This window comes from Centroberyx affinis, unplaced genomic scaffold (assembly GCF_046629955.1).
Source record: "Centroberyx affinis isolate AG114_WGS23_722 - 3 ecotype Tasmania unplaced genomic scaffold, CSIRO-AGI_Caff_v1 ptg001632l_1, whole genome shotgun sequence".
NCBI classification, from domain to species: domain Eukaryota; kingdom Metazoa; phylum Chordata; class Actinopteri; order Beryciformes; family Berycidae; genus Centroberyx; species Centroberyx affinis.
In genome coordinates, this window is record NW_027280069.1 from 246,338 (window position 1) to 274,094 (window position 27,757).

The 27,757-nt window shown below is 42.8% G+C and overlaps 1 protein-coding gene across 1 annotated transcript; it reads left to right on the forward strand.

Annotated features, from left to right (window-relative positions):
• Nucleotides 1–981: 981 nt before the first annotated feature.
• Nucleotides 982–27,757, forward strand: cunh8orf34 (chromosome unknown C8orf34 homolog; the record flags this gene model as incomplete). The annotated part of the gene is made up of 8 exons (XM_071528192.1): nt 982–1,050; nt 12,559–12,703; nt 12,927–13,058; nt 15,585–15,704; nt 15,996–16,024; nt 16,945–17,108; nt 21,023–21,189; nt 27,710–27,757. Coding segments are annotated over exons 1-8 (874 nt in total), but the record flags the coding sequence as incomplete, so codon positions are not given.

Here is a 27,757-nt window from a genome sequence, read left to right on the forward strand (position 1 = left end):
ATTTCTCATGAAAGTGACCATTCATTGAGGCCACACACTAGCTGAATTTCTTTTTTAATCCAGTGTATTTCTACAATATTTTGCTCAAATCTTATCAGTCTTGAGTAGTTGGGTCTAGGCCTATTCTACAGTTACTATCTTTCTACCTGAATTAAAAACAGGCCTGCACTTCCACAAAACACCAGTCACACCGGTATATAGCCTCCTGTGTTGTTTAGCCACGTTGTTTAGCTACTAATCAATAGCTATAGTAGCCTACATGGCGGAATATTTAATTATTCATTAAAAATAAATGACTTGTTTAAGTTTTGCTTTCTTTTTCATTGCAATGGTGTGTTAACACCGTTTTACGAGTTCGCCATTATAAAAACTCGTAAAGCACAACGGCCTGTCTTGGCTTATTGCTCATGTAAGCTTTGTTTTTAAAGCAGACTCATCTCTGCTAGTCTGCACATGGTTTGCGAAATATTACTCCATTTAAAAAAAGAACAACTTTGCAGAGTGCACTGCGCCCCCGTTTATTACTGACAGTGCAAGTCTTGTTTCTCGATTTATTGGCATGCAAACGTCTGGTGCAGGCTAGATGTAGAAAAAGGCGCATAATCGCATCTGGTACAGGAGGACCTGTGGACAAATGGGAGGGGCGGAGGCGCTGATAATACTTGCAGCCAATGAGCGCAAGATTTGTAATCTTTGCCAAAGAGCTGTTTCTCCATTGGCTTCTATAGGGAAGCTGTCGCTAGAGAGCCAGGCGAGCGACAAGCTGGGAATGGTCCCGGGCTGAGTCTCACAATGAGCCAGGCTGCGAGGAGCCTGCTCCGCACTTGACGCATCCCGATACAACTTAATGTGGTTTCGCTTTACTTGGCGACAGTTTTTTTCCATTTTAGGCGTCGAGACCCGTCTTGACGAACGAATGACACTGGCTCACCTTACGATTTCATCCCGTTAAAGGTTCTTGCAAGGCACAACAGTTTCTTCATGGCGTCTCCACAACAGTCAAGAATTCAGTCGTATCTGGAGAAAAATAAAATCGGACCTTTGTTTGAGGTGAGTGCACAAATAAATCCGAGAACTCTCAAAAACTCTTGATGCTCATTTAAAGGACCATTGCTTTGCATCAGATATTGCATTGCAGTCTTTCATCTTTAGTTTTGCTTAATCATAATTTTACGCGCACATCTGCATTGAGAGCGGTCACACTAGAGTAAGATATACAGTATATTGAACTGGATCATATACTCCCTCTGCCTCACAGTTAATTGTTACAGACACTATTTTTGGCTGATAAAATTGAAAAAGCCAACCAGTTATTTGAATCCACTCTGGTGTCTGGTGCAAACCTTCAGAGCGGGCTTGCTGGGTTACCTTTCTGAACCGTCCCAGTGCGCTACAATCTCTGTACTGATTAAAAGGGTTTAAACCGAGGAACACTGAGGTCGCACAGAAATACAGGAAGAAATCTGGGCTCCTGTGTTTTCTCTCCCATTCTCATGGTTAGCCTTTACATGGGTGATTTGATTAAAACTACAGTACAGACATCGTTTTGCCATTTCCATTTCAAATGATCATGAGGTAGTCTGCCATTGTCTGACTCAAGAACATTACAGTGTCTTGAAGTTAGGGCCACTCAGGAAGCTAATTATCATTCATATCAGAAGGGTTGGCCTTTAAAATGTGTTCTTTTCTAAATGCTACAGAGGACACAGAGCCTAACCAGGTACCCGCTTCCCTGTCTGTCTGTCAAGGGAGCCGTTCATCACGGTGTATTCTCAGTGTGGCATCCCAGGGGAGGGCATGACTTCATCCTTTGTTTGCTGTTGGATTTCTTGTTGAAACAAGTCTGCACAGGTGTGCAGCATAATCAGACTAAGGATGGAGAGAAAGACAAAAACATTCAGCTGAACAGCTTTTTGTCTGAGATACAGCAGATCTGTGCATCTGTCATTGTCAGTTAAATAGGACTGACAACTAGGTAGACAGCTATATTAGCACGATGCTGTGAGGCAGAGTGAGTGTGTGTGTGTGTGTGTGTGTGTGTGTGTGTGTGTGTGTGTATGAGAGAGAGAGAGAGAGAGTTTATTTGCATGGCAAAGCAATATTTACATGCACATCATGTGTTTGACAAAGTGCTGACATGTCAGTTCTTTGGTTCAACTGGCTATATGCATTAGTAGCAGCACATACACACACACACACACACACACACACACACACACACATACACACACGCACTGCATGTTAAACAATCCTAAGAGCAGTGTGAGCAGCAGAGGGGATTGTTTCAGCACCATGGACAGAGACTTATGGCTGACATACACAGTTAGCCAGTGAAGAGCAGCAGAAATCGTCTTGTCCTCTGTGTGTCTCTGTCTCTGCCTCCACCTTCCTCTCTGTTTGCCTTTCCTCCCTCCATCTTCCTCTCCCACCTGTCTCTCCCTCTCTCTCTACTTGCTCTCACTGTGTAACTCTCTCCTCTCTCTGTTCTCTGCTTCACCTCTTCTGTCTTTGTGTCTCCTTCATTGCTGGTGAAAGGGCGATGGGTCTATGCACAATAAAATCATGTTTTCTTTATGTGGCTATTGAAGATGATTAAAGCAGGTGGTTTATGTGACATAAAGGTGATGCTTGTGATACTGATCAAAGGACCTTTGTTCCAAAGATCAATGAGCTTATATAGCAAAGCTTATAGTGAATGTGTTGTGCATTTCTTCCCTGGTGTATCTCCTTAACATACCAGGGAGACCTTTGCTTCTGACCAACAAGGACATGGATCATTGCTGTTTAGACTGTTTAGACTGTGGGGTTGCATTGTACAGTCTACCTCCTTGCAGAGGAAAATGACAGTTTTTATAGAGAGTAAAAAAGATGTGTACACTAGGAGAATATGAAATGTCCCCTGGGTCTCCTCCTGCTCTCCTCCTGAGAAAATGATGTAGCTGCTACCCTGTTTTAGCTCTTGAAAAACCTACTTGTCCATTACTTTGTTGCCCCAAAACAGCTCCATCAAGTGCATGCGAGTGTAAAGAAGCAAGCTTTTTTATAGGATGAATCCAAAAGAGAGGCTGGCATTCAGCTGGTAATTTTCTGTCTTGATCTGAAGTAGAGAATCAATCTAAGAGTCGTTTTGCTCCTCAGCTAAACGCAAAAAGAACAAACTGAAAGTTATGATTGTCATCCAGACATAAAGAAAACACTTGAGCACAAAATATCTCTTTTAAAGGGACACAAAACAATTTCTGAATACAATAGTACAATGTAAGCAAATAAGTGAGCAAATCTTTATTTCTATAGCACCTTTCAAACCCGGGGTTACATAGTGCTTCACAAAACAAAGGAGCAGCAACAATATAAAAGCGACTTAACAGAAATAAAAGGGACACCAACATGACAAACAGTAACAACAATTAATAGGCTGTAAACTGAACCAAATCCAGTAATGTTAAGAAATAAGGAATAAGGAATCCTTGTAAGTGTACTGTATGAATTACAATAAAGCAATACCAACAGTTTTGACAATAATGTTATAATTTCAACACAAAGAATAAATGCATTGGTCCCCCAGATCTGGTTTCCATGTGAACTGAAAATGAGGTCATCTTTGACAGCATTATATATGTAAAAGACCCTTGCAGTTTGTCAGTACAAGAGCTCCCTTAATGCATGTGTGTTGAGGAGCCTTTTTACAGTGTGTAAGTAGACGAGCTCCCTCACAGTAAGTATGTACTGTCCAAGAGATGTTTGTAGCATATATATGTAAAACAGTGTCCTTGTACAAGACTCTTGTTACAGTATGTATGTTATGCTGAAGAGTTCCCTCCCTAAGCTCCCCATATCAGACTAATAGCCCGGGCTTGCTGCAGCACAGTGTGCTAAACAGTACCTCAGTGTAAGCCCTTTCTTTACCCCGACCTCTTCTTTCTCTCTTTCTCTCTGACACTCATCTGCAAAGCACAATCACTTCTTCCACACACCCAGCACAGCTGCAGTATTAAACTGTCTGTGTAACAACGAAGGGGAGCGGGGGTTCATTTACTCACTCTGATGAGACACAGCTTATGATTTGCCGGAGAATTGATTTTTTCCCCTTGCTAATGAAATGGTTGCTTTGCAGAGATAGCTAGCTGAGTCAACACTGGCGGAATATCCTCCAAAAAGTGAAGCAGCCTTTCATAATAATTGGAGTAATTGCACCCCAGATTATACTCAACCACTTGCCCGTTTTGGTAAATTGATATTCTTTTCACAAACACCTACTCTTTTCCAATCACTTAGCAGTTTCTCTGCGGCGTGCCCTTTCGTTTTGCTGTGTTGCATGAAGAATGGTAGTTATAGGGCTGCAACTAATGATTATTTCATAATCGATTAATCAATCTATTATTTTTTCGATGAGTCGATTAATCATTTAGTCTACAAAATGTCAAAAATAATAACAAATGCCCATCATGTTAACAGAGCCTGAAGTGATGAGCCTGACCAGCAGCCAAAACCCCCCAAATTAATTTTATAATGATAGGAAACGGAGAAAAGCAAGCAAATCTTAGCATTTGTGAAGCTGTAACCAGCAAATTTTTGGATTATCAAAATTATAATTAATTAATTTTATGTTGATCGACTAATTGATTAATTGAGTAATCGTTTCAGCACTAGGTAGTTATATCTTCTAAGGCTTGGAAACATGTCACTCGAAAGGCTTTTATTAAAGGCCATATGTTATGTTAAGGATCCTTTGTTATGCTCTTTATGTTACATGGTAATGAGCTAGAGTGTACTATGTTAAGTATGTTAAGTATGTTACTTACTATACCATATGAAGAGTAACAGTCACCTTTACCTAGCATTTGTCATGGCAAAGAGATTACTTTAATCATATGAATGAAATTGTCTCATCGTTTCATCTGTGTTTCATCACAGAGTATTTGTCTCTTGCCGCAGGCTACTGACATCAATAGTTTTGTAATGGAACAGGTAGGTGAAAATGGAGCAGCCATTGCCCTCATCAGCATACAGTATAAAACCTGCTCTCATGGTACTCCCTGCTGTGATCCGTCAATCACGTCTTCCAATGAACAATGAACTGATGGAGCATGTAAGTGTAGGGTAGAGCATAAAATCTCGCTGAATTGAACATGGATTGTAGAACATTGTTCTGGGGAAGAATTGGTGTAATTGTTCATGGTTAAATTGGACTTTTTCTGCAGTGACTTTAATAGCTTCAACTTGGTTCTGCTAATCAAACCATATTCAACTGAGTATCAGTCTCAGCTCAGGGCATGTGATGATTACCTGCTGATGTGTGTTTTTATTCTTTATGAAGAGGTAGGTGCCTATTTCATCCAGTACCTCAAGTGTAGTTCTTTGATTGCATTCTAGGACTGTTTGAATGATAGCTGGTTCTTTATAAAAACAGCTACTACATATAAAAAATATGTTTAAGCTGATTGCAAGCTTCACCCTGCACATAGTTTTACAATTTAAATGAGTAACGTTGTTACAGTGTTGAAGGACTCCTGTATTCTCTACTGTTCCTAGTATTGCTGTGGCTCCTTACTATAGTAAAGTTAAATGACTTTGCCTTATGGATCCTCAGGGGAACAGTATATCCATCCACATTGTAATGGTTCAAGTGATTCAATGCTTTCCTGTCCCCTCCAGCCTGCTGGACTGTGTAGTGTTTCTAATCTGCTGTGCTCGGGGTCTCCAGGGGTTCAGCCCCCCAGTCCAGTAAAGAGGTCAGTCAGTCAGGCAGGACCAGACACACACACACACACACACACACACACACACACACACACACACGACCTGACCTATCGATCCGCTCCCTAGCAGGTAATTTATTGGAGCTGGTGAGATTGGGCTTGAGCTATGCCTGTATCCAGTAGCGGTATGCTCTCTTTCCTAGTGAAATTATGTTAATTTGGTGTGTGTGTGTGCGTGTGTGTGTGTGTGTGATTGGTCATTGTCATTGGTTATTTGATCAATAGAAGCCCCTCTATGGTTCTGTGAATTTCACTTATTTCTGCTGCTATCCCCAAAGATGCATGGCCCAGTCAGAACAGGGAGAGAGGTTCAGTAATGTAAAAGAATCCCTCAGAGTTACTTATTATATCAATAAATGCACATGAAAATGTTTTTTTTCTGACAGGGTTAGTCTTCCATCGTCACACCTCCCTCACATTGGATGAATGTACATACATTTTATCATGGGTTGCTTTCTTATTTCATGCATGTTTATTGTCCCATCCCCCTGCTATTCAAGGCAAAACAACATGAGAATATTTCTCCTCTCATTACCTTCAGGCTGACCACTGATTATCAATCGACCCAATAAGGGAGGTGAGGTACTTTTATCCTACTGGCGAGCTGGAGGACTCGGTACATGGGCAGGCTCATCACCTTACACCTTCATCATGACTAAGCATAGTGTGGTCATTGAGCAACAAATATGATTAGTACCACTGCCTTGTTGTCCTAGTTTGTCATGGAGTATATTTTTGCCTAACGAAACAAAGAGATGCTCACGCTAATCTTACTTTGCAAATCAAATCAAAAACTGTGGAGGCATGCCAGATGTCAATAAAATCAATTTTGAGGAGAATGATTGCATTCCCCCTTGGTAATTCATTATGGCACCGCGTGGAAATTGAAACCAGGCTTTTCATCTTTTACTGTCTCAGAGGAGCAAGGGAAGATGTCAGAATTCACATTTAGAAATCAACACTATCAGCATTCAGAGGAGAGGGAAGCAGTTTGTAATTGGCATAATATGCCCCTGATTATATTGGGCTTCTGAAATAGAAAACACAGCCATGCCCTCAATTTAAAGTAGTGTTATTTCACAATTTTTTCCTTTTTTAAAGTTTCCCTTTTTGTTTAAACCCAGTGATGGTGTTATCAAGTTTAATGACCTGACATGATGGAAATGCACAGACATTTGGTCATGCAAGGGTTAACACGTTTCCCCTTCAGGCACAGTTAGAGTAATTACTACAAGACAGGCAGCTGAACACACAGCCTAAGGCCGGGATGGTCCTGCGGGAGTACAGGGAGAGGAGAGGAGGGAAAGCAAAGGATAGCTGAGAGATCAGACAGTGAGATGGGAGAAGACAGAGATGAGGAAGATTTAGAGTGTGGAAAGTGAGGTGTGGGGAGAGAGGTAGAGAGACAGATAGGGGGTGTGAGCATATTTGTGAGAGAAAGCGAAACAGAAAGAAGAGAGAGAGACTGCAATGGCTGTTGTGCATGCTAATGAAGTTATCATGGCCTGTTTCAGCCTAAGGACTCCGGTGGCTGACTGCTGTGTGTAATTGATAGTCATGCTAGTGGTGTGGGAGAGCTGATCATTTGATACAGAGAACCTTGACAGTTACCGCATATTTATTCAACTGGTGGCTAATGAATGTGTGTGTGTGTGTTGTTTGTCCACAAAGGGATTAGTGTGTGTGTGTGTGTGTATTGTATGTCTGTGCATATCAGGGGGCCAGGAAGAAGGTGTGCCTTTGAAAGCCGAGTTTCAATGGTGCAGGGGAATGTTGCAGTGGGGACCAGACCCAATTTACACACTGTGCTGGGGAAAGTAGTTAGTTAATGGTTCAGTTGTAAATTGTTAAATTATATTAGTCTAATATAATGTGATCCTATTCGGGGTTTTCATTTTTCAGTGTCTTGCATAAATAATCTAATTGTTTGAAAATCAGGCAGCAGCCCATAATTGACTGCAACTGACTCTTGTGTTAATGCATGACTTCTGATTGGTGGAGCCAGTGTTCTCTTCTTACTCATACTCAAAATGCCACCAAAGAGGTAGGAACAGGCCACAGTTGTGCAGCTGCAAAATGTGGAAGCATGTGTATGTGATGAAATTGACTTCAGTGAGGGGGGCATCTATTTCTCATGTGCATCAGCGGGGTGTATAACTGCATCTCTTCTGATAGTGTAACCTGATAGTAGCAGTCTGGTCAGGTGGCACTGCCTCTCCCACGGTCTCCTCTTCCGCATGATCTCCTCTCCTCTCGTCTGCCCGCTGATTCAAGGTCTGGATTTCTTCCAGTGGCACCTCTCTCTCTCTCTCTCTCTCTCTCTCATATCTCTCTCTACTCATCTCCACCCAAACTGGCTCACTTTGCCACTCCTACCATCCTCGCTTTTTCAATACAATGACCTATTCCTGTGTTTGAAGCACATTGGACAGACACAGAGGCTTTACCTCAAACACCCTGTGATATGACTTTGTCTTCACATATTGCATTGATAAATAGCAGGTAAATCAATGGCGGCCATTAGCCTCTGTTACGGGCGACAGGGACAGGGAGTCCTCTTGGAGGTCTTGAAAGAGCTTCGGGCTGCGTTTAAATTTTCCTTCGCTTGTTACTTTTTATTCGAGGACAAGTTATGGAGAGAGGAGAATGTCATGTTTTATAGCTGATCAGAAGCTCAGATCACAGCGCAGTTTCTAAAATGATAGTTCTTACTTCAGAATATGCTGTGCCACTGATTTGAACCAGGTACAAGTGGAGCCAAGAACTTGAAATATATTGTAAATGTGCACTTGCTGTTTACTGCAGCATTCCTCTCTATATCCTCTACACACACTCACACACGTACGCGTACACGCATAAATGCATAAACGCACACAGATGTCTCTTCTGTCCTTGCCTCGGTAGACATGAGGATGGATGCGCTGCTTTTCAGGAACACAGACATCATAGCTAGCCAGCTTGTGCAGAGTTAGCGTTGTGTGCAGGTGGTTCAGTCAGTGTCTCCTCTCATCTAGACATCCATAGCTCAAACAGACCACCAGGAGAGCGCAACAGCTGAGGTGGAAATACGCCAGCTCTCAGGTTGACAACAAAGAACAGAGAAAAAAGAGAAAAGAGAAAAAAGGTTTAGGTAAAGACGCTGAAACGACAGAGCTTATGTAGTTGTATCAACTCAGGCTGTCTCTTTTTTCCAATCCACCTTTCATGTGCTCACCTTCTTTTTTGTGAAACTCCATTGATCCCCCAAAGGAGAAATTTGTCTTTTTGCGTGCTGCTCTCCATGGAAAGGTTAGAGTGCGGGGTCAGCAGCAGAACAGCACCTCTGGAGCTGATGAGGCTTCAGTGTCTTGCTTATAAGGACACTGAAGCAGGGTGGCTGCTTGCTGTCACCGGAGATTGAACCTGGTTTCCCTACTCTCGCTCTTTTTCCACCTTTCCCTCTTTATTTCACACTCTCTTCGTGTCTTTCTCCCTCCATTCGTCGCTCCATCACACTAGTATGGACCTTTCAATCTCACCCTGTGTACTGTCCTCCCTCCTTCGCTTTCATGGCTCCTCCCTGGTTTCCACTTTGTGAGTTTGTTTAAATTGCAGGGATGCAGGGACTAAAGGGAGAGTCAGTGTGAATGTCATGATTGTCATTGTCCCTGGAGGGAGTCCTTGAGAGCTGCCAAGGACACGGGTGTCTCTTGGCTGGCTGACAGCTTGTCTATTAGTGCCAGCAAACCAAACTGCCTGGGGCACAGAGAGATATCTCGCCCGATAACAGATATGGACACTTTATCTGCAGTACAAACATGCAGTTGCTCAACCCACCTGTTGGCCTGCTTATAGTATATAGATGCAGAGGCTGAAACTCTTTCCCTCTCTTTCTCTTACACACACTCACATGCACACAAACACAAAAAATGCTATGGATGTTATTTTGCTGATGCAAGTCAATCCAAACCAAATAGCATTAATGTCTACTCGTGTATAGAGATGTTGACCCAAATTTGAGTCTACATCCGACTATGGTTACTGTCAAGGAAAATATGATTACCAGTCAAACTGCATGGGCTTATGAAACAGGACACGCGTTATTTAAAGCACCTCATTACCATAGTAAGTGAAAATGTCAGATACAGTTACCTTGCTCTACTAGTATATGTGAGTTATGTAATGTATGCGTATCTACCGTGCAGATATGGTAGAATCTGTTACTTATACTGTGTCTCTCGGCCTTCGTACGATGTTAGACATGCAGGTACAAGGCTGCATTAGCTCATGCGGTTGCTTGTGTCACACTGCATGCACAACAATCTGCAGTATGTGTAATCAATATATGTTGCCGCACATGAGTTCATGTACTGTACAGTGCAGACGTGGGCAGCATGCACCTGCAGTCACATTTACAGTATCTGTCTTTCTGTGTGTATTTTACCACTGTTTGCCTCATGCCTCCAGCCCGTGCCTCCAGTACTCTCTCTGCACATCTGTGTTTGTGGTTTCCACCGGGAAACACAATCATGAAAAACACCACTCGGCAGTGATCCATGAAAAAAAACTGCACATCCTTCCCTTCCCCACAAAAACTATTAAGACTTGAAAACCCTGGGGTTTTTAACAGAGCTCTGCTAGTTTGGCTTCCTGAATAATCAACCACATTACAACCTTCATTTATAGACCTCCTGTTGCTAGGTTAGTTAAATTACCCACAGGAGCTACTAAGCAGTAATTACAACTTTTACATCTCAGCATCGTTAGTGGTTCATAATTGTTAGGTATGGGCCGCAGTGATCCAATGCAGTTGTGTGAAGAAAGGCTTTACTAAGATCCTAGTGTGCTGCATATTCTCTTATAGGCTTCTCGTACATGGAGATTTGTCAGCAATGCCAGATCATCACTCTTCTCTGAAGAGTTTGTTTAATCACTTCACAAGAGGCAGGGCAGAGTGTGTTTCACTTTGCTGTGTCTCTCAGTTAGAACTGCAGTCTACTGAGAAGCATTTGGTAATGCCCCCCTGATTCCTGTTTGTCCATTCACATGCTGTTTGCTGTCAGAGCGGCTGTAGAGCACACACACACAGCACAGCCAGGGCAAGCCAGCTGTAATATGCACAGGCTGCCTCCCTGTGACTCCTCACCCCACCAACACACACACACACACACACGCACACACACACACACACACACACACAAACATGCATGTAAATGACCATGTGGATAAGAATATGCACCCCAGCCACCACATGGCATAGGGCTACACAATGTTGTTATGTTGCACATAATCATGCATATGCACTTGCTCATCACACACAAGCATACAGTACACACACACACACACACACACACACACACACACACACACACACACACACACACACACACACACACACACTGTATACATACAGTACTGCCAAGTCATTGTGGTCCATTGATGGCTTAGTCAGCTTTGGTTGAGCCCCTCTGCAGTAGTTGTCCTGATGTAGCCTCAGCTAATCTGGCTGGCAAAAAGCAGTCAACCAGAGTTCAGTCCCATGCCATACCCTGCCAACACATACACACACACACACACACACACACACACACACACACACACACACACACACACACACACACACACACACACACACACACAGAGCAGAGTACCCAGTCATATCCACATTTCACTTTTACTAAACGCATAATTAGGCTTCAGAGGGGCGGTGGGCACAGTGATAATTGTTTCCCCTACAGCTATAATAAAGCCAACAAGGAAAACATTACTGCTCTATTGCTCAAAGATAGATTTGCTGGTAGTGTACTTCTTTTTCTTTTCATTAAATTCCTTTTTTTGCCTTGTGTGTTATTGACAAGTCTTCATTGAAATGCCAATGCTCACATTCATATTTATGAGTGCGTTGGCTTGGTGTAGAGAGGATATGATTAGGCATGACATGATTGGCACATCCGATGCCGAATTCCCATCATGCATTTGACGGCTCCTAAATTAGCCCGTAGAGTGAGATGCGACCTCTACCCTCAGCACCTGTTACTGTGTCTCTCTGTCTGCTTTCCCTCTTTTTCCTCTTTTCTTCCTCCTGCATCCCTTTTTCTCTCTCCTGTTCAACTGTCCTCCACTCCATCAGTCCTTGTCAATCCCTCCCAAGAGCATTTCCTCTACAGTAACTCTCTCTCTCTCTCTCTCTCTCTCTCTCTCTCTCTCTCTGTTTCATGCCACCTCCACGCAGTCTAATAAACATTCCCACCACTTTACCTTTCACATCCACACACACTCCCTCCTCTGCAACAATATCCATCCTCATTTGATTCTAGTATGAGTATTAAAATCTTATTCTTCCTAAAACAAGTGAAAAAATCTACCAATGTGGGTGAGATCATTTCACTCACTTCAAGTTTTTCCTTATATCAAGTGTGATTTGTTCTGCCATTTTTCCTGGATATTGACACATTCCTGAAACTACATTGGAAACAAGTGGAATTATCTCACCCCATTGTCAGAATTCCTAATTTGTTTAATGAAAAATTAGATTTTAACTGACTGAATATGAAACTAAACTTTTGTTCATTAAGTGATACTTTATCTGTAGGGAATGTTTTGCTTACCCCCCCCCCACTGGGAGGTCAGCTACAGTGCTAAACAGTGCTTGTGATGCTGGTAGGGATACAGTGTGTTGCTCAGAGACACTTCAGCAGGATGGATATTTCCACTCTCCCTGCTCACTGCCCCACCCTGCTGTCTCCTGCCCTTGCCCCCTGTCCCCTCTGTCTGTCTGTCTGTTCATCTGACTGCTCTCTGCTTTGCTCTGCTCCTGTAGGAGTTGATGACCAAATTGATAACTGAGACTCCAGACCATCCAATCCCTTTTCTCATTGATCACCTGCAGACCAAGCAAGGCAGCCCAGGCAAGCTGCAGAGAACGCTGTCGGGCTCCGCTGCACTGTGGGCGCAGAGCTCTACAGGTGGGTACACACACACACACACACATGCAGAAATAGGCATTTGCATTTATATACTGTACATACTCAACCCACACACACACACACACACACACACACACCACTTGACAGAGAGAGAGAGAATGGAGCTTTGGAAGAAGCTTGAGCTGCCTTTGTACTTTCTAGAATTTGCTCAACAGGACATGATGAACAGTAATATTGCAACTCTGACTGTTTCTCCCAACAGAAAACAAAAACACTCGAAGGGAAAACAGGAACTATGAGAAGCCGTGGCAAATTCACCCGAAGAAACCGAAGAAATCCAAGAGTGACCTGGCAGTCTCTAGTATCTCCCCTCCTTCACCAGAGTCCAAGTCCTGTGAGTTTCGTTTTTGAGCCATCAGCACTTCTCAGCAAAGTTCACGAGTCCCTCCAGGATGTCGGGACAGAAATTCAATCTGCAAATTTACAAAAAAACAAAACAAAAACACAAAGAAAACCTCAGAGAACATTACAAATTGCAGAGAATGTGCAACAAAATTAAAATAATAACAAAGAAAAAGAAAAAAATGGTGACAATCCTGGTTTGCCATGCAGCCAGTAACTAAAGTGAAGTGACTGCTGCTGTTTTTTTCTCAGAAAACCTCCATGCTTCTGACTCAGAAACAGCTGGTAGTTGAATAGTTGTCAATGCAAGTTCCAATACAGGATACTGAGTCTGTATAAACTGCACTACATCTTACACCCTCTACCTCATGCATGCCCCTGTAATTTCTAAAATAAGGCGGCACAGTTTTGATACCTGTTGTATCCTAATTACACGCCCCATTGACTTTAATCTCTATTTTTAATTTGATATAATTATATCTAATTAAAGTTAGTCACAGTGTGTAGTCCAGTGCCCTCCTTCTAGTGGTGGCCCTCCCTAAGCCCTGCAGATGAGAGGAGGCCAATACAGAGAAACACTTGCTGCGCTGCTGCTGCACTATTACACAACCCCAAGATGAATTGTTCAGAAATTCCCACAGTTATTGCAGGATAGATGCAGGTTGGGGATATTTTTCTGGCCGTTACTGTTGTAGTTTAAGGTGCTTTCTGTGGTAAATTACTATAGCTATGAAGGAAAAGTGAAGGATGACGCTGGAGACTATGAGGTTAGGTCAAATGGGTAGCAGGCAGATAGTCACAGAGGCAGAGACCACTTCAATAATTCAACATTGTGCTCTGTCGCTGCCAGACCAAGTCTATTTTAGGCTGTGGTTAGAGCATTGCTCACAATCAAGAGGAAATGGTTGTCGGGATGAATGTGTGTAGTGAGAAAAAGAGAACGAGCACAAAAAAAGTAAGAGAGAGACACATAGCACATAGCGAGGTACTTAAGTGAGGAGCATGTTAACAGAGCTCCTGGTGCCCCCTCTGTAATGTCAGATAGATTGATTCTAAACAAGAAGGCTTCAAAGCTAGATTTCAAGTCAAGTCCCATTAAAAATACATACATAGGTATTTTTGCGTGCAGAGCTCATGAAAAATGTAAAGGAAAAGAATTGCCTCTCATCAATGTTGTACAGTAGGAGCAATACAGCAGCTGTTGTAGATTCATGGAAGTTCTGCAGGCTAATCTGCTGATGAAAATGAATCCCTTGCCATTGTATGGAGACATTAGGCTCTTCCATGGCACCCAGACAGATCTGTGTACAGTATGGTAATGGGTTAATGTGCTTTGCCCTCGGTTCCACTTGATTGATACTTTAATGGGTGGCCCCAGTGGGAACTGAATCCTTAACCCTTAATCTAAGCTATTAAGCTACTGCACAGCACCGTGCAGCAGCACCACAACACAGAGCCGTGCAGCTAGAGGACACAGAGACACTCCTCGCTGCTAGTATGAAAGACTTTTTCTCCAGTCTGTATTTGGCAGAGATATTTGCTCTCTGTTTATGGACGTTACAAAGCCAAGCGGCTTACTCAGGGTAGCAGACGGTAGAGGATGGCAGACTGCAGCAGCAGAGCTGTCAATATAGTCGGTAATGAGTGTGTGTGTATGCTTGTGTGTGTGTGTGAATGCAAACAGAAGTGTGATGTTTAAGCTCTTCACCTGCCATCATATATCATACATGTATAATAACCCTAACCCTAACCCTAACCCTAACCCATACAATTTCATCTAAAATCCTTTGCAGTGTATTCTAATCAACATGTGCAGACGTTGTGGCCAGTGGTTGAAAAGACAACTAGTACATTTGTTTGGCGTCTCATCACTACCCAGTGGCTTTGTATGTTTTATTCAAATTCATCTATGTTGGAGCATAAGAACGTTAGATATGGATGAAGTACAAGTAATCCCATTCCTATAAGAGAATATATACTGGATCTCCCTCCCTCTATAAATAATGTCTGTATCCTCCAATTCATGAATTAACCATCATGTAGAGGCTGAGGGACACTGCTAGAGGACGTGGGTAGGATGTCATACACTATGTGGGTCATTTCCTACTCCTGTTTGAGCTATTTTGAAAAGTTAATCAAACAGAATGATAGACACTGTCCCCTGGCCACTGGCCAGTGAGCGCTGTGCTTCTGGAAGAGACACATTGACTTTTCCGCAAGCGATTCCGTTCCACTCCATCCTGCAGTAATTCACTAAGTCCTGTTTGGACAAACAAACATCAAAATGCAAAGCAAAGCATCAAAATGGCATCCCTTTGCTGTACAAGCTGCACAGTTTACAGATCAGATTATGCTTGTTTTTTCAGTTGTTATTTTCAAAATGTTTGCTCAGAGTTGTATTCTGTGGTTGTTTTCAGAAAATTCAAATAAGGTTGATCTGTGGTGCTTGCAGAAGATCTGACAGAAATTGTATATTTGTGCTTTTGTTTATGTTTATGTTTATGTTTGTGATGTTCAGTGCCGCGGTCAATCGAGTACCCGTCCTGGGACTGGAGGGAGAGCCGGGACTTTGATGAGCTCAACCACATCTTGCAGGAGAGCAAGAAACTGGGAAAGGCCCTGGAAAACCTGTCACGCAGTGAGTGGCTGCAGCACAGTGTAGTGCATGCTTATAAAACTCAGTCTTTACACCATACAGAGTGTTTAATACATCTTAACATATACAGTACTAAACCGTGGGCTCTAAACCCGAGCCCTTTCTGTAAATGCCACTGTAAATCCTGAGAAGAAAGCGGATCGAGCGCCTAATCTTACAAGCTTCCCACTAAGCTGCAAAGAATTGTAAGCTGCGATTTTGAACAGCAACATCTGATAGTGGGCAGTTAGATGCTTCCCTGCACTTTAAACCATTCTCTTCTCTCCTCTGCAGGCATTGCCATCTCTGATGAGCTCGACCAGGTAGATATTGACCGTCCTGGACTCTTTATTAAATTCATATACACTGACACTGCAGTTATGTGGAAATATGGTTCCTGTCACTTATCACTCCGCGGCATCGCTCATGCTACATCAAATAAAAGCCATGTTTCATAACTTTCACTTGGTTGACAGAGCAGCGCAACTCTTTGTCTGATGACGAACTGCTATCTCATGGGAGTGATATGCGAGCGCGATACTTCAATAAGCATGTCCTCCATCTTCCTCTCCCCCTCGTCGCTTGTGCATCTTACCAGGCAAAGCTTTGTCTGCGCTCCGGCTTTGTCCCCGCCTGGCCCCAATTCTCTCTCGACACAATAGTGTGATAGCTGCTCATGCTGGAGATGCGGGAAGTGATTTAGAAACGATGGGTCTGGATGAGATACACAGCATATGTTTTGACAGGGACTTCACTTTTTTGCTCGGTGCTGCAGTACATGTCCACGTCCTTGGCTCCCAGCCCGGAGATTTTCCTCCTTTTCTTCAGGATGGGACAGAGGATGAATACTAAACACCTGCTCCGATCATGCATAGACAATTGAATTTTGTACCATCCTGGATTTAGTTAAAGAGAAGCAGACGTATCCTATGCCTTTTTGCTTTGAGCTGGGTTGTGAACGTGTGCTGGCTGGCTTTGGGAGAGAACTCCACTCTCTTCCTAAGAACAGAAGCAATTGTCACTGTGAAGAAGCTACATAAAGTAGTCTTTGTTATAACTCCGATGCCAGCTGTAGAGTGTTGTTTTTTTAGATTTGAAAGTGATGGTATATTGCATTGTGTTGAGGTAAAGTTTTATTGCAGTCCACTCACTACACCCACCTTTCTCTTTTTGGACGTGATTTTCTATCTTTCTGCCTGTTGTTTTTTCTCCCTGTCTCTTACTCGTTCCCTCTCTCTTTTAGAACTTGGGAGGTTATAACTCAGTGCTGCGCCCTCGGGTGGTGGGGGAGTGGGTTGGTCGGGAGGAAGAGGACCCAGACCCGCTGGCTGCTGAGATGCTGCAGCCCCCCGTCCCCCGGGCCAAGACCGAAGTGTGGGGCAGTGGAGACAGCAGCCCCGCTGGCAGGTGGGTCATCTAGGGGTTTTAGATTTGTGTAGTTATGTGTGCATGTGTATGCATGTGAATGTGTGAATCATTTTGAGTCAGAAAACCTTAAGAAACCTCCAAAACCTAAAGTAGGTTCCTTCAAAATGAAGAGGTAGACTTCTAAGTGTAGCTCCTGCTGCCTGAGGAATGCCCATCTGAATGGGTTTGATAATCCCATTTCAAAGGCACGATCAAACATGTTTGCCATGATACTGCTTCAACCCAATTTTGAATTAAAGCTAACCTCATTTTAGTGTGCTCAAGGCCAAACGAATTTTGTGCTTGTTATTTAAAAAGGTCCGTCTTTGACAATGGATGTGCGTCATGTGGTCAGCTGTTATATATCATTTCTTGCCCTCTCAGGAGTCCACCTTTTTTAAACTTCATATGTTGGCAAAACTATATCCAGGTGCCAAACAGCTCAACACCTCTGCTAGTTCCTACCCAGATGTTACTGTGCGTGTGTGTGTGTGTGTGTGTGTGTGTGTGTGTGTGTGTCTGTGTGTGCATGTGTGTGTGTGTCTTTGTCTGTGTGCTCACATGCAAGGCCGCTGCTGATGCGACTAATTAGAAGAGGATCGGATATAAAATCATAAATCATGCGCAGGCCTGAGCTGACATACACACAGTCTTAATCTCATTAGGTTACTGTATGGGCGGATTATAGGGAGAAATCACATAGTTAGGAGCCTGAGCTGGGAGATAGGGATATGTGTGGGCATACTGAGCTGTGTGTGTGTGTGTGTGTGTGTGTGTGTGTGTGTGTGTGTGTTGTGTTTACCTATGAGGAGTGTGTGAGGATGCACTGCTGCAGCTGTACTAGGCTCTGTGTGTCTGGGAAGGCGCAGCAGCCCAAAATAATCACAGCCCCTTCTCTCATTAACCGGAAGAGTATTTGGCTCATCAGATAGATCATTTATATCATCTCTTAATTGCATTTACTGGATACTGGCTCCCACTTCAGATTCTGTTTGGGGATTGAGATCAGTTTCATATCCACTGAGCGGTTTTCTGGCCAAGCTACAAAGTCAAAAAGCGCTATATCAGAAAAAAAACATGTTTTTGTGTTTTTTTTGTTTAAGGTTAGGGTTTGGTATATGTTGTCCAGTGAATCAGTTTTAATGTAAGGTGATCTGTTTATAGTTTAGAATGAGAGCAGAAGGGAATGACCCCTCTAAGCCAGTAGAAAACTGGCAAGATCACAGCTGCCCTCATCACTGCCTGTCCTAAAACCCATCTCAGCCTCAGTGGGCCACCCTCTCTGGTGCCAATCCACATTCAGAAACGGGTCCTCACATTTTTCCGCTTATATATCTGACCTTATTTGTCAAACCAGTCCAGCTCCCTCCTCATACTGTGGTAAGTTTACTTCTTTTCATTTTCTTTTCTTGCTTTTCTTTCCCTTATCCCGTCTTACCTGTCAGAGAGGACCGTAAGGGGAGCCGACAGGTGATGGTGGCCATCTATATGATAGGCTGCAGAGTCTAGGAGGGGAAGCACAAGGGGCATGTGGGAAATCAGATGCAGCGGTGGCAGAGGTACATTCAAGGAAATGGTTTATTGCGACAGAATCTGTCCAGTGGTATGGGACTTCCTCATCCCAGTTCCATATGCCTCTCATCTCTTGCTCTGTCTTATTGTCCCTACCTCTTTCTCATCCTCATGCCAGTTCTCTCTCTCCCCCTCCCTTTATGTCTTTATATTCTTGCTTTTAACACCAATGGAGACAGAGACAGATCAGCTTATTGTACATACAGACAGGCGCAGATAATGATAAACAAGCAGACAGAGACAGAGAAAACAATGCAAACGCTGTGGTTCATCCTCCCAGCTTCATGGGCTTATACCTGTTTTCATATTGCTTTCATATCATCGTTAAAGCCTGGTTTGTACACACACACACACACACACACACACACACACACACACACACACATCACAAAGATAAAGTTTTGTTTTGACAGATTTTTAAATCATAAAAGCTAGTCATTACAGATGCACTAATCTCTAGGCAGTTCTTCTATTTCTGTGTAGGTACCATCTTAAAAAATCATAATCATTACTTTTCTGTTTAATTATAGATTTGTCAGCCTACTCCTTTAACAGGAATTATATTTGTTTATTATATCTGTTTGTGACCGTAGAGAGATGTTTTCAGAGAGAACAGTTAGAGGATAGAGAATAGAGAACAGTTGTGTAAATAGACTGTGGCTGAGTTTTAAAAATGCACAAAACTCCATGTCCATACTGGCAGATCTAATTAGCATAGAAATACCATGCAGAGGGTATGAAGAAATATCTGTTGGGCTTCTGACCCTTCTCCATTATCTGTAAATAGGAGTCATTCAGCTGAGATTACTATCAAATTAATACTCTTCCGCCCCTCTCTAATCCACGCCCTCAGCAAGCAGGATAGGGAAATTAATTTCTCCAATATAGACGTATTGCAGAAGTCAGCCCCCATAATTTATTTCTTTATCTGTGTGTATGGAATTGGGGGCATTATTTGGTAATTTTTCAGCCATTCTCCATGTTCCAGGCTTAGCTACAGATAACACAATTTCACCTGAGAAATGGACAAAGCTACTGGAAAAAGCAATACACAGAGAAGCATCTGATTTCTCCCTATCCAAGTATTGGTTTTTAATTAAAAACGGCATGAGAAATAGCCTGAGAGGCTGTTAAGCTATGTGGCGCTCTAAGAGCCAAGTACTGAAGTAAATGCTGACTTGTAGGACTAGGATGGATTTTTCAGGTCCAGAAAGACAGAAAGTAGTGCATCTCCTTGGCTGCATCATGTGGCAAACATCAGCTTATGTGGCAATTACCATGCATTGTGAATGTTAGCATAAAGCTGCATTGTAAACTAAATAATGGAGTAGGAAGAAAGCAACTTGCAAAGCAGAGCACAAACTCACTGAAAAAAAGCATCTCCATATAGTCGCAGAATACTGTTCCTTGCTTTTACAGTGATCTGTTTTAAAATCTGATTATAACATTCAGTAGTATGGATTTGTACAGATGTTTTCAGTGTTATCAAAATAGCAGTCCATGTGTGCAAGTTAGCATCTGCCTTTGGTTTACTACAATGGTTAAACATTTTAGAAAATAACTGATTTATCCAGTTGTAGGCCTCCTGCACGTCTTTCATACCTGCTTTAATTGCTAGTTTGGTTTTAATTATTTTTTCTCCTGCTGACTAAAACCTCCAGGGGCTGCATTCTACACCTCATATCCCTCTGTGACCTGCTTTTGAATCCTCCCTGGCAGGGGAGTGTTTTCTGCAATCGCCCCTTTATAACCGTACGAGTACTACTGCTAATGGTTTGTGGTTAATGGTACAAGTAGTTATGGCTCTGTTGCTCAGCTCTGAGCAATTCTCCTTTCTTATCTCCTTCCTGCTGCTTTCCCATGAAGGTGTACTGTACCTGCATGGCACTTGAAATTATTGTATGGTATTAATAATTATTGTATTATTGTCCTTAACAACCGTGGAATGGCTGCCAAATGCAAGCCATGGCCTTTAAGTGTTATCACTTAAAGGCGAATGTGGGGACAGTTTGTACAGGCTGGAAAGCCTGAGCCTGACAGATGAGGATGAGAGGAATGTAATTACTATAGAAACACATATTATAAAGAGTGCTATGTCAGTAGGCACATTTCCCAGTAGCCCAAAGCGTGCCACTGTGAATGAAGATAGTTTCACCATTCTCAACCCATTCAACATGCAAATACTTTATGGTAGTAAGGCTGAGGAAATGATTAATGGCATATTTGTTACATAATGTGCCATGTAGGGACATCAGCAACAAAGTAACCATGTTTTGTGATGAGCATCTACAAATAGCTCCTCCCTCTTAAGCTCTAACCCCTCCACTACTTGTCTCCCTCAGCCTGAAGATGGAAGCGAAGAGCAAAGGGCTGAAGGAGCAGCAGCAGCATCACAAGAAGCTCCTGGCAGCCATGTTGTCCCAGGACTCCTTCGACTCAGTCCACAGCCCCGCCCCCTCCGTCACAGAGGAGGAGATCGAGGACGAGGACGATGCCATGGAGCTACTGGGTAATGTCACATACTGTACACATAAACACCCCCCCCCCACACACACACACACACACACACACACACAAATAAAAATATGTGTATACTGTACACTGTGCTGAATGCCAAATAGTTTCTCTGTTAATCAAACCATGTTTAAAAATCCTGCTGAACTTAATACAGGACTGCTGCCAAGCCAGGTTTACAACGACTCACTGTGTGTTTCTGTTGGTGTGTGAGACAGACACCTGTTTTCCTGCCATCCCACACACACCGAGAACAGCTTGCTGTATTTACTTTGTGTGTGTGTTTGTGTGTGCGTGTGTCTATGCATGCGTGTGTGTCTGCACTTGTGTGAGAAACACTTAGTGAGCCAGGTAAGCTGGCTAATGGCTCCCTTACATGAAAAGACTAGAAAAAATTCAGAACTGTGTAGCATCTCACGTTTAATGACCAGTCATTCTCATCGCAGTGCTCCTCTCTTTTTTTACTCTCATACTACATGATCATGAAGGGTTTTTTTAAATCATAAAATCAATCTGTTATGATATACAGAAGTCCAAATACAGTTCAACGACTTTATAAGAGGAGCTACAAAAGCATCACTTACCCTTGAACGTTGCTTTGAGTAGGAATCATTGAGCCTCCAACCCACAATTATCAAGAAAAGCTTCAAAAATAGCCTGCAACTGCAAGATCATGTCTTTTGCTGTTCTATGTAGAGAAGACATAAGAAGCAAGGGCTTCTGTCTAGATTCTCCATTTTGCACCGATGCTCAACAATCTTTGAGAAATCCGTCGTAGATGACACAGAGATATCAATTTCTCCACCGACAGTTATCTCAATAGACCAGAATGCAATGCAGCCACAAGACATGTGTTTTGAGTAAGGGGTGTGACTCTCGCTTTTTCTTAAATGGAAAAACTCACTCTCTTGCTCTTACTATACAGTGCGCTATCGTTATTCTTTCTCCAGCTACATGCACTGAATGCAACATGTTCAGGCATGTTTTCTGGGAGTTGTGGAAAGGCATTCTGGGAAATGTAGGAAATCACTACCTGATGCAGAAGTAGACAAGGCGTTTGAGGGAAAGTGGATATAACAAAAAGGTAAACCATAACACTTAATCAGAAAATAACTCCAAGCATGTGTTGAACATCACAGATTGCTGATATATAACACTGTAAGAGTATCAGAGGGTGGAATTATCCTTTAATTAATGCCTACTGGGAATAGTTACAAAGGGAGCCATACTTGTATAGTCGCTGGATGGCTAGATGAGTTATGCAGCAGTCAGCAGTTATGTGATGCTTTCTGTTTAGATATCCTGGTCCGATTTTCTCAGCCAGTCAGAGTATTCAAATCGACAACTTCTGGTCACAATGTTGATCTAGTGTGCGCCTGCACGAGTGTGTGTGTGTGTGTGTGTGTATGTGTGTGTTCATATCCCTTTCTGTTCCTGACAGTCATGCTGATTCAGGACTGAGATGGATGAATAGGAGAGAAAGGCGGTGGATTGAGCAGCTGATTTAAAGTCTTCTTTCAGGATTATTCAGCGGAGGGTCTGTGTACTCGTCACCTTGTCTGGGCAGACGCAGGATGTAATGTCTCATGCCAAATTGAATTTGTTCCCTGAAATGTTTTGTGTTGTTTTAAGCGCTCTCTCTATCTCTCTCTCTGTCTCTCTTTCTCTGCTTCTTTCTCACTTCTTCTTCCCACTCTCTCTCCCTTTCTGCTGTGCAGTAATCTCCACCTGCAGAGGTGGCTGTGTGGAGTAAAGTAGCTTATCCCTGCACTGTAACACTACTGTCATGGGAGGTCACACACACACACACACACACACACACACACACACACACACACACACACACACACACACACACACACAGCACCACAGAAGTATACAGCACGCACATGCAGAGTGAAAATGTCACTTCTAATCTCATACTAAACCATAGTAACACTGTATAAGATTGTAAGCCAGCTGTATGAATTACTGTAGCTGCAGCTTCCATCTAATCCTGAATCTGAATTATAAAGAGCATTAGAGAAGAATGGGAGGAGTCATCTTTACAACATAACTTTACAACTACAGTTCAATGTAAAGTCACGTTGTACACATAAACCTCTCCAGTGCCGGTGGTTATTCGATTTCTGCTGAAGATTAGTTAACAAATGCTTGACATACAGTTCTTCTTTGAGGAATAATTGCTCGCATCCCTCTCTTTTATTCCCCTGTGTCTGTAATATGGGCCCCAATTACGTAGTGGTTGTTTGTTTCCCCACAGCCTGTGGTGACAGATAATCTATGTCTTCACTGTCTACTCTGTGGCACTTCTGCTTGTTAGTGGGATCTTTTCATCAGGCTCATCCGAAGGGTCATATTTCTTTATTGGTAGCCTATAGGATGGCTGGTATCATTCAACCGGATGACGTGGATTCAAGCTCTGTGTCCACAAGCATCCGGCCTGCTGAAATGTCCTTGAGCAAGTTACAAATCTCTACCAGCTCCATGGGTGCTGCTCTGTAGCTGACCCAGACATTTGACATCCCTAGAGGGGGGCAAGTGAAAGGAGGACTTCCCTATGTGGATCAATAAAATATCACATTATTTGTTGTTCATTATTATGAATAATAAATTGCAACTACATTCCAACTGCAGCTGTACCCACACTGTATATATGTTGTATATGTATGTTGAATGAACATACTGTAGATACACTGAATGTACTAAGTATTAGGGACATCTTCCTGATATTGAGTTGCATCCCCTTTTGCACAATCCACATCTCAATTGTTTAAGCTCTAAGCTTCAAAATCCCTGCTTCTCTTTATCTACATCTCCTCTTTTGTGATTGCTATAGATTTAATAAGGGAGATCAATAAGGGATACTGGCTTTTACCTGGATTCCCATCATCAGTGAGGGGGAAAAGAGTAAGAGTCCCTAATATTTTGTTCATTCAGTGTATGTAGAGGGATTGCTGGTTTTATAACTTGCACTGTTCTTTTGCACTCTGTGAGGTGCCATGTCTGTCAGAATGCTGTATGAAAATATAGTGTAGGCTAAATGATTTTAAGCATACATGTGCACCTAGACTATATTACTATTCTATTCTACTGTTCTACATTACTATTCTCTACAGTGATCAATGGAAGTAATACATAAACACCACGATTCCCTTTCCTTTCTAACTATCAACCATGCACACCCCTGGCCCAGAAGGGCAGTATATAATGGTGATAGATACAGCCGTATAGCTGGATGTTGATGGTCTGAAATGACCCTCCTTGATCATAGCTCTGAATCCCGAGCATATTCCCCGAGTGGCTTTTCCACTACGGTCCAGGGCAGTAATTCAAAGGAAATAATGTAGGGAGGTCATTTGTGATTCTCTGTCAAGGCCTGGCCCTGATGCACTCCACTGGGACACTGGCAGCCAGTGAGGACTGTCACTCTGAGTGGCCTGCCTCACCACTGTAGACTGATTAAAGTGAAGCTAGCATGCAGCCATGGTGGGCTTGGGGGAAATGAACGACCCCAGGAGGATTCCATGGCCTCATTTAGAAATAGGTTCCTCGCACAGATTTTGTGGTCATGACCAAATCCCTGCCAAAGATGATGGATGATCTTCAGCATGGGTGATGATCCTGTGATACACTATTGATCCCTGAAGGAGAAATTTGTCTTTTTACTTGCCCCTGTCCGCAGGGAAGTCAAAGCGTACGTAGGGTCAGCTGCAGCTGTGACGGATGCTTGCTGTCATGGGGGTTGAACCTGTGGATCAGTTGATTGATTTTCTAAAATTTCTAAAATATAGCTAAAGTTAGCACTGATTTCTATCACTATCTTAGGTAAGATTTCTATAGATATAATTGTGTTTGTATCTAATTATTCTTAATGGTACTCCAATGGAATGAAATGGCTCATGGTGTCCTGTTGTTGGTGTTCCTATTTATTAATTTGGGTTTACCAAAAGCAATAAATACTTCATTGATAACATACTAAATAGGTTACATTGTGCATTGCTGCATATGAGAAGCCCCTGTCAATGGCACTTAACTGTAACAGCCTTTTTGGGTGCAGGATATCTATTAAAGCATGAGTTTAGGATGACCTCTAGTGGCTTGATATGATATGACAGCTGCTGAGTGTGAGTTCACCTGAGAAGAGTTGTGCGGCTGCAGGCCTGGCTGGGTCAGACAGTATTTGCAGTAATAATTCATATCTTTTGTTTTAACCTGCCTAACGTGTCAGATGTGGGTTTGAATTCAGATAAGCTGGCAGAAAAGTACACTCTGAGTCCTGCCAACTTAAACCATCTGTGCAGTGCGTGGAGCTCACCTTTTCCAGTATGCATGCATGCGTGTGTGTGTGTATGTGTGTGTGCTTAGACATATCACACATGCAACACAGACACAAAGACATACATATGCATGCATGTATGGTCATACTCCTGCACAGACCAACTGCACACATGGCACATGGAAGCACAAATATATACATGCATGTACACACACACACACACACACACACCTCCATATGCCCACATGTATCTCTAAGCGCAAACTTCTCAAATTCTGCCAAACTCTCTCTCTCTCTCACACACACACACACACACACACACACGCACACACACACACACCTACACACACACACACACACACACATTGTTTTGGTGTATCACAGTCATGTACCATGAGTGCTGATCAAAGCGTTCATCCCCAAGGAACATATGTCCAACGCAGCCTGACACACATCAGTAGTTCCTCCCTGTTACTTGTCAGTTGAGCGGAGCTTTGTTCAGCACACCTGCTAATTGGCTGTGAGCCGGCTTGTAGTGTAGATTACCGCTGCACAGAGACATCAACACTATCCAAATGAGAGTGATTATACTAGTGAGAAATGAACATGTCCCATGGTGTTGGATGTGATCAATCATGTTCATGCCTTCAGTCCTCTAGAGGACCAGAGAGGGGAGAAGAGAAGAGAAGAGAAGAGAAGAGAAGAGAAGAGAAGAGAAGAGAGATGGGTGGAGACCGACAGAACACTGAACATATTGCAGAGTATCCACTGGGAGGCAGGAGAGAAGCAGTAGTCTCTCCCACTGCCCATCTTATGTCACAGGATACTATATGTAATAAAAGTTGGCTTCAGAAATACAGAGAAAGTTAGCAACTAATCCCCATTTCCGTATTGAGCTATAGGGTTTTGCAAACTGGGTGCCTTTTTGCCAGCACCTGGGTAAGGAGCTTATGAGGGAATAATAAGATCCTCTTGGAGTTGTTTACAGTGCTGCTAGCCAAGTTTTTCCAGATTGAATACATTAATAAAATCCAAAGAAATGGCTTAAAGGTTGATTTGTTTTGTTCAGATTGTTCCAAAAAGCGAACATAAAATCAGATAAGTTTAGTCTGATTGATTCTCTTGCTGCTCTCAGGGATGGCCCTGTGTGTTTTCCCAGTTGTTTTCATTAGTCTCATGCTTAATATTTACCACAGCCAAAACCATATTGAAAATGAATATGACTCACATATTCTTGTAAAACCATGGAAAATGTCAAGATTCTAGCCTTCGTCAGGCGGTGAAACCACAATTTTATACAGATCTGAAATAAGAAACAAGTTGAGTTCAGCATGTGGGGAGAAACACCCTGTTTTTGGCCTTGCAGTGTTATTTTATGGTAAGTTAATGAGACGAGTTAGCCAGTTTCCCACTGTAAAGTCACTGTTCTCGTCATACTCGGTGGAAGCATTCCATTTCAGGGACATATTCTCCCAAACCTTTGAGTCTACCTTTCTGAATATGTCAGGGTGTGATTTACAAACACATAGGAAAATGTATCTTAATGTTTCTTAAATGTATCTTAGTTATTTAGATACAGATACATTTAGATACAAAATGTCTACATGCTGTATGTTTAAAGACTCCAAACAAGCTCTGGAACAGCCTAAACTCAGACCTCCTCAAGGTGAGTTTGAAAGAAAAAGGATTACATGCAAAGCTGAGTTTGCATCCTCCTATTTTTTTTGCTTACAGAGGACAGAGTTCGGTTTGTTTAGAGAGGACTTAGCAACATGTGTACACACTGTTAGACATTGCTATCAACTTTGGGACCCAGTGGGAGGGCTGTAACACATGGATCGCACGCACACACCAGACACACACACACACACACACACACACACACACACACACACACACGCACACTCTCACTCACATTACTACAGCAGAGGGTAACGGAGCTGCTGCCAGAGTGACACATCCATACGGCAGACATCAGACCCCCCTGTGTGAGTCAACAGACCCTCTTTGTACGTCGTCTCACCCGGGTGGGGGTCCTGAAACAGGAGAGGAGGACATGAGTGTACCTTTACCCACTCTAGGTGATTCACAGTGACAGAGGGTTTGATGGGGATAGGATGAGGGCATTCTGAAGCTATGTGTGATCTTTGATACGCGCAGGATTAAAGCAGTGTCTGGTGGCTGGATTACTACGCCTGTGTGTGGCTCTTTGTGTGGCTCTTTTGTGTCTCTGTAGGAGGCCTTTATATCTTCCTTGATCAAACCCAGCCTGGCCGAGACAATG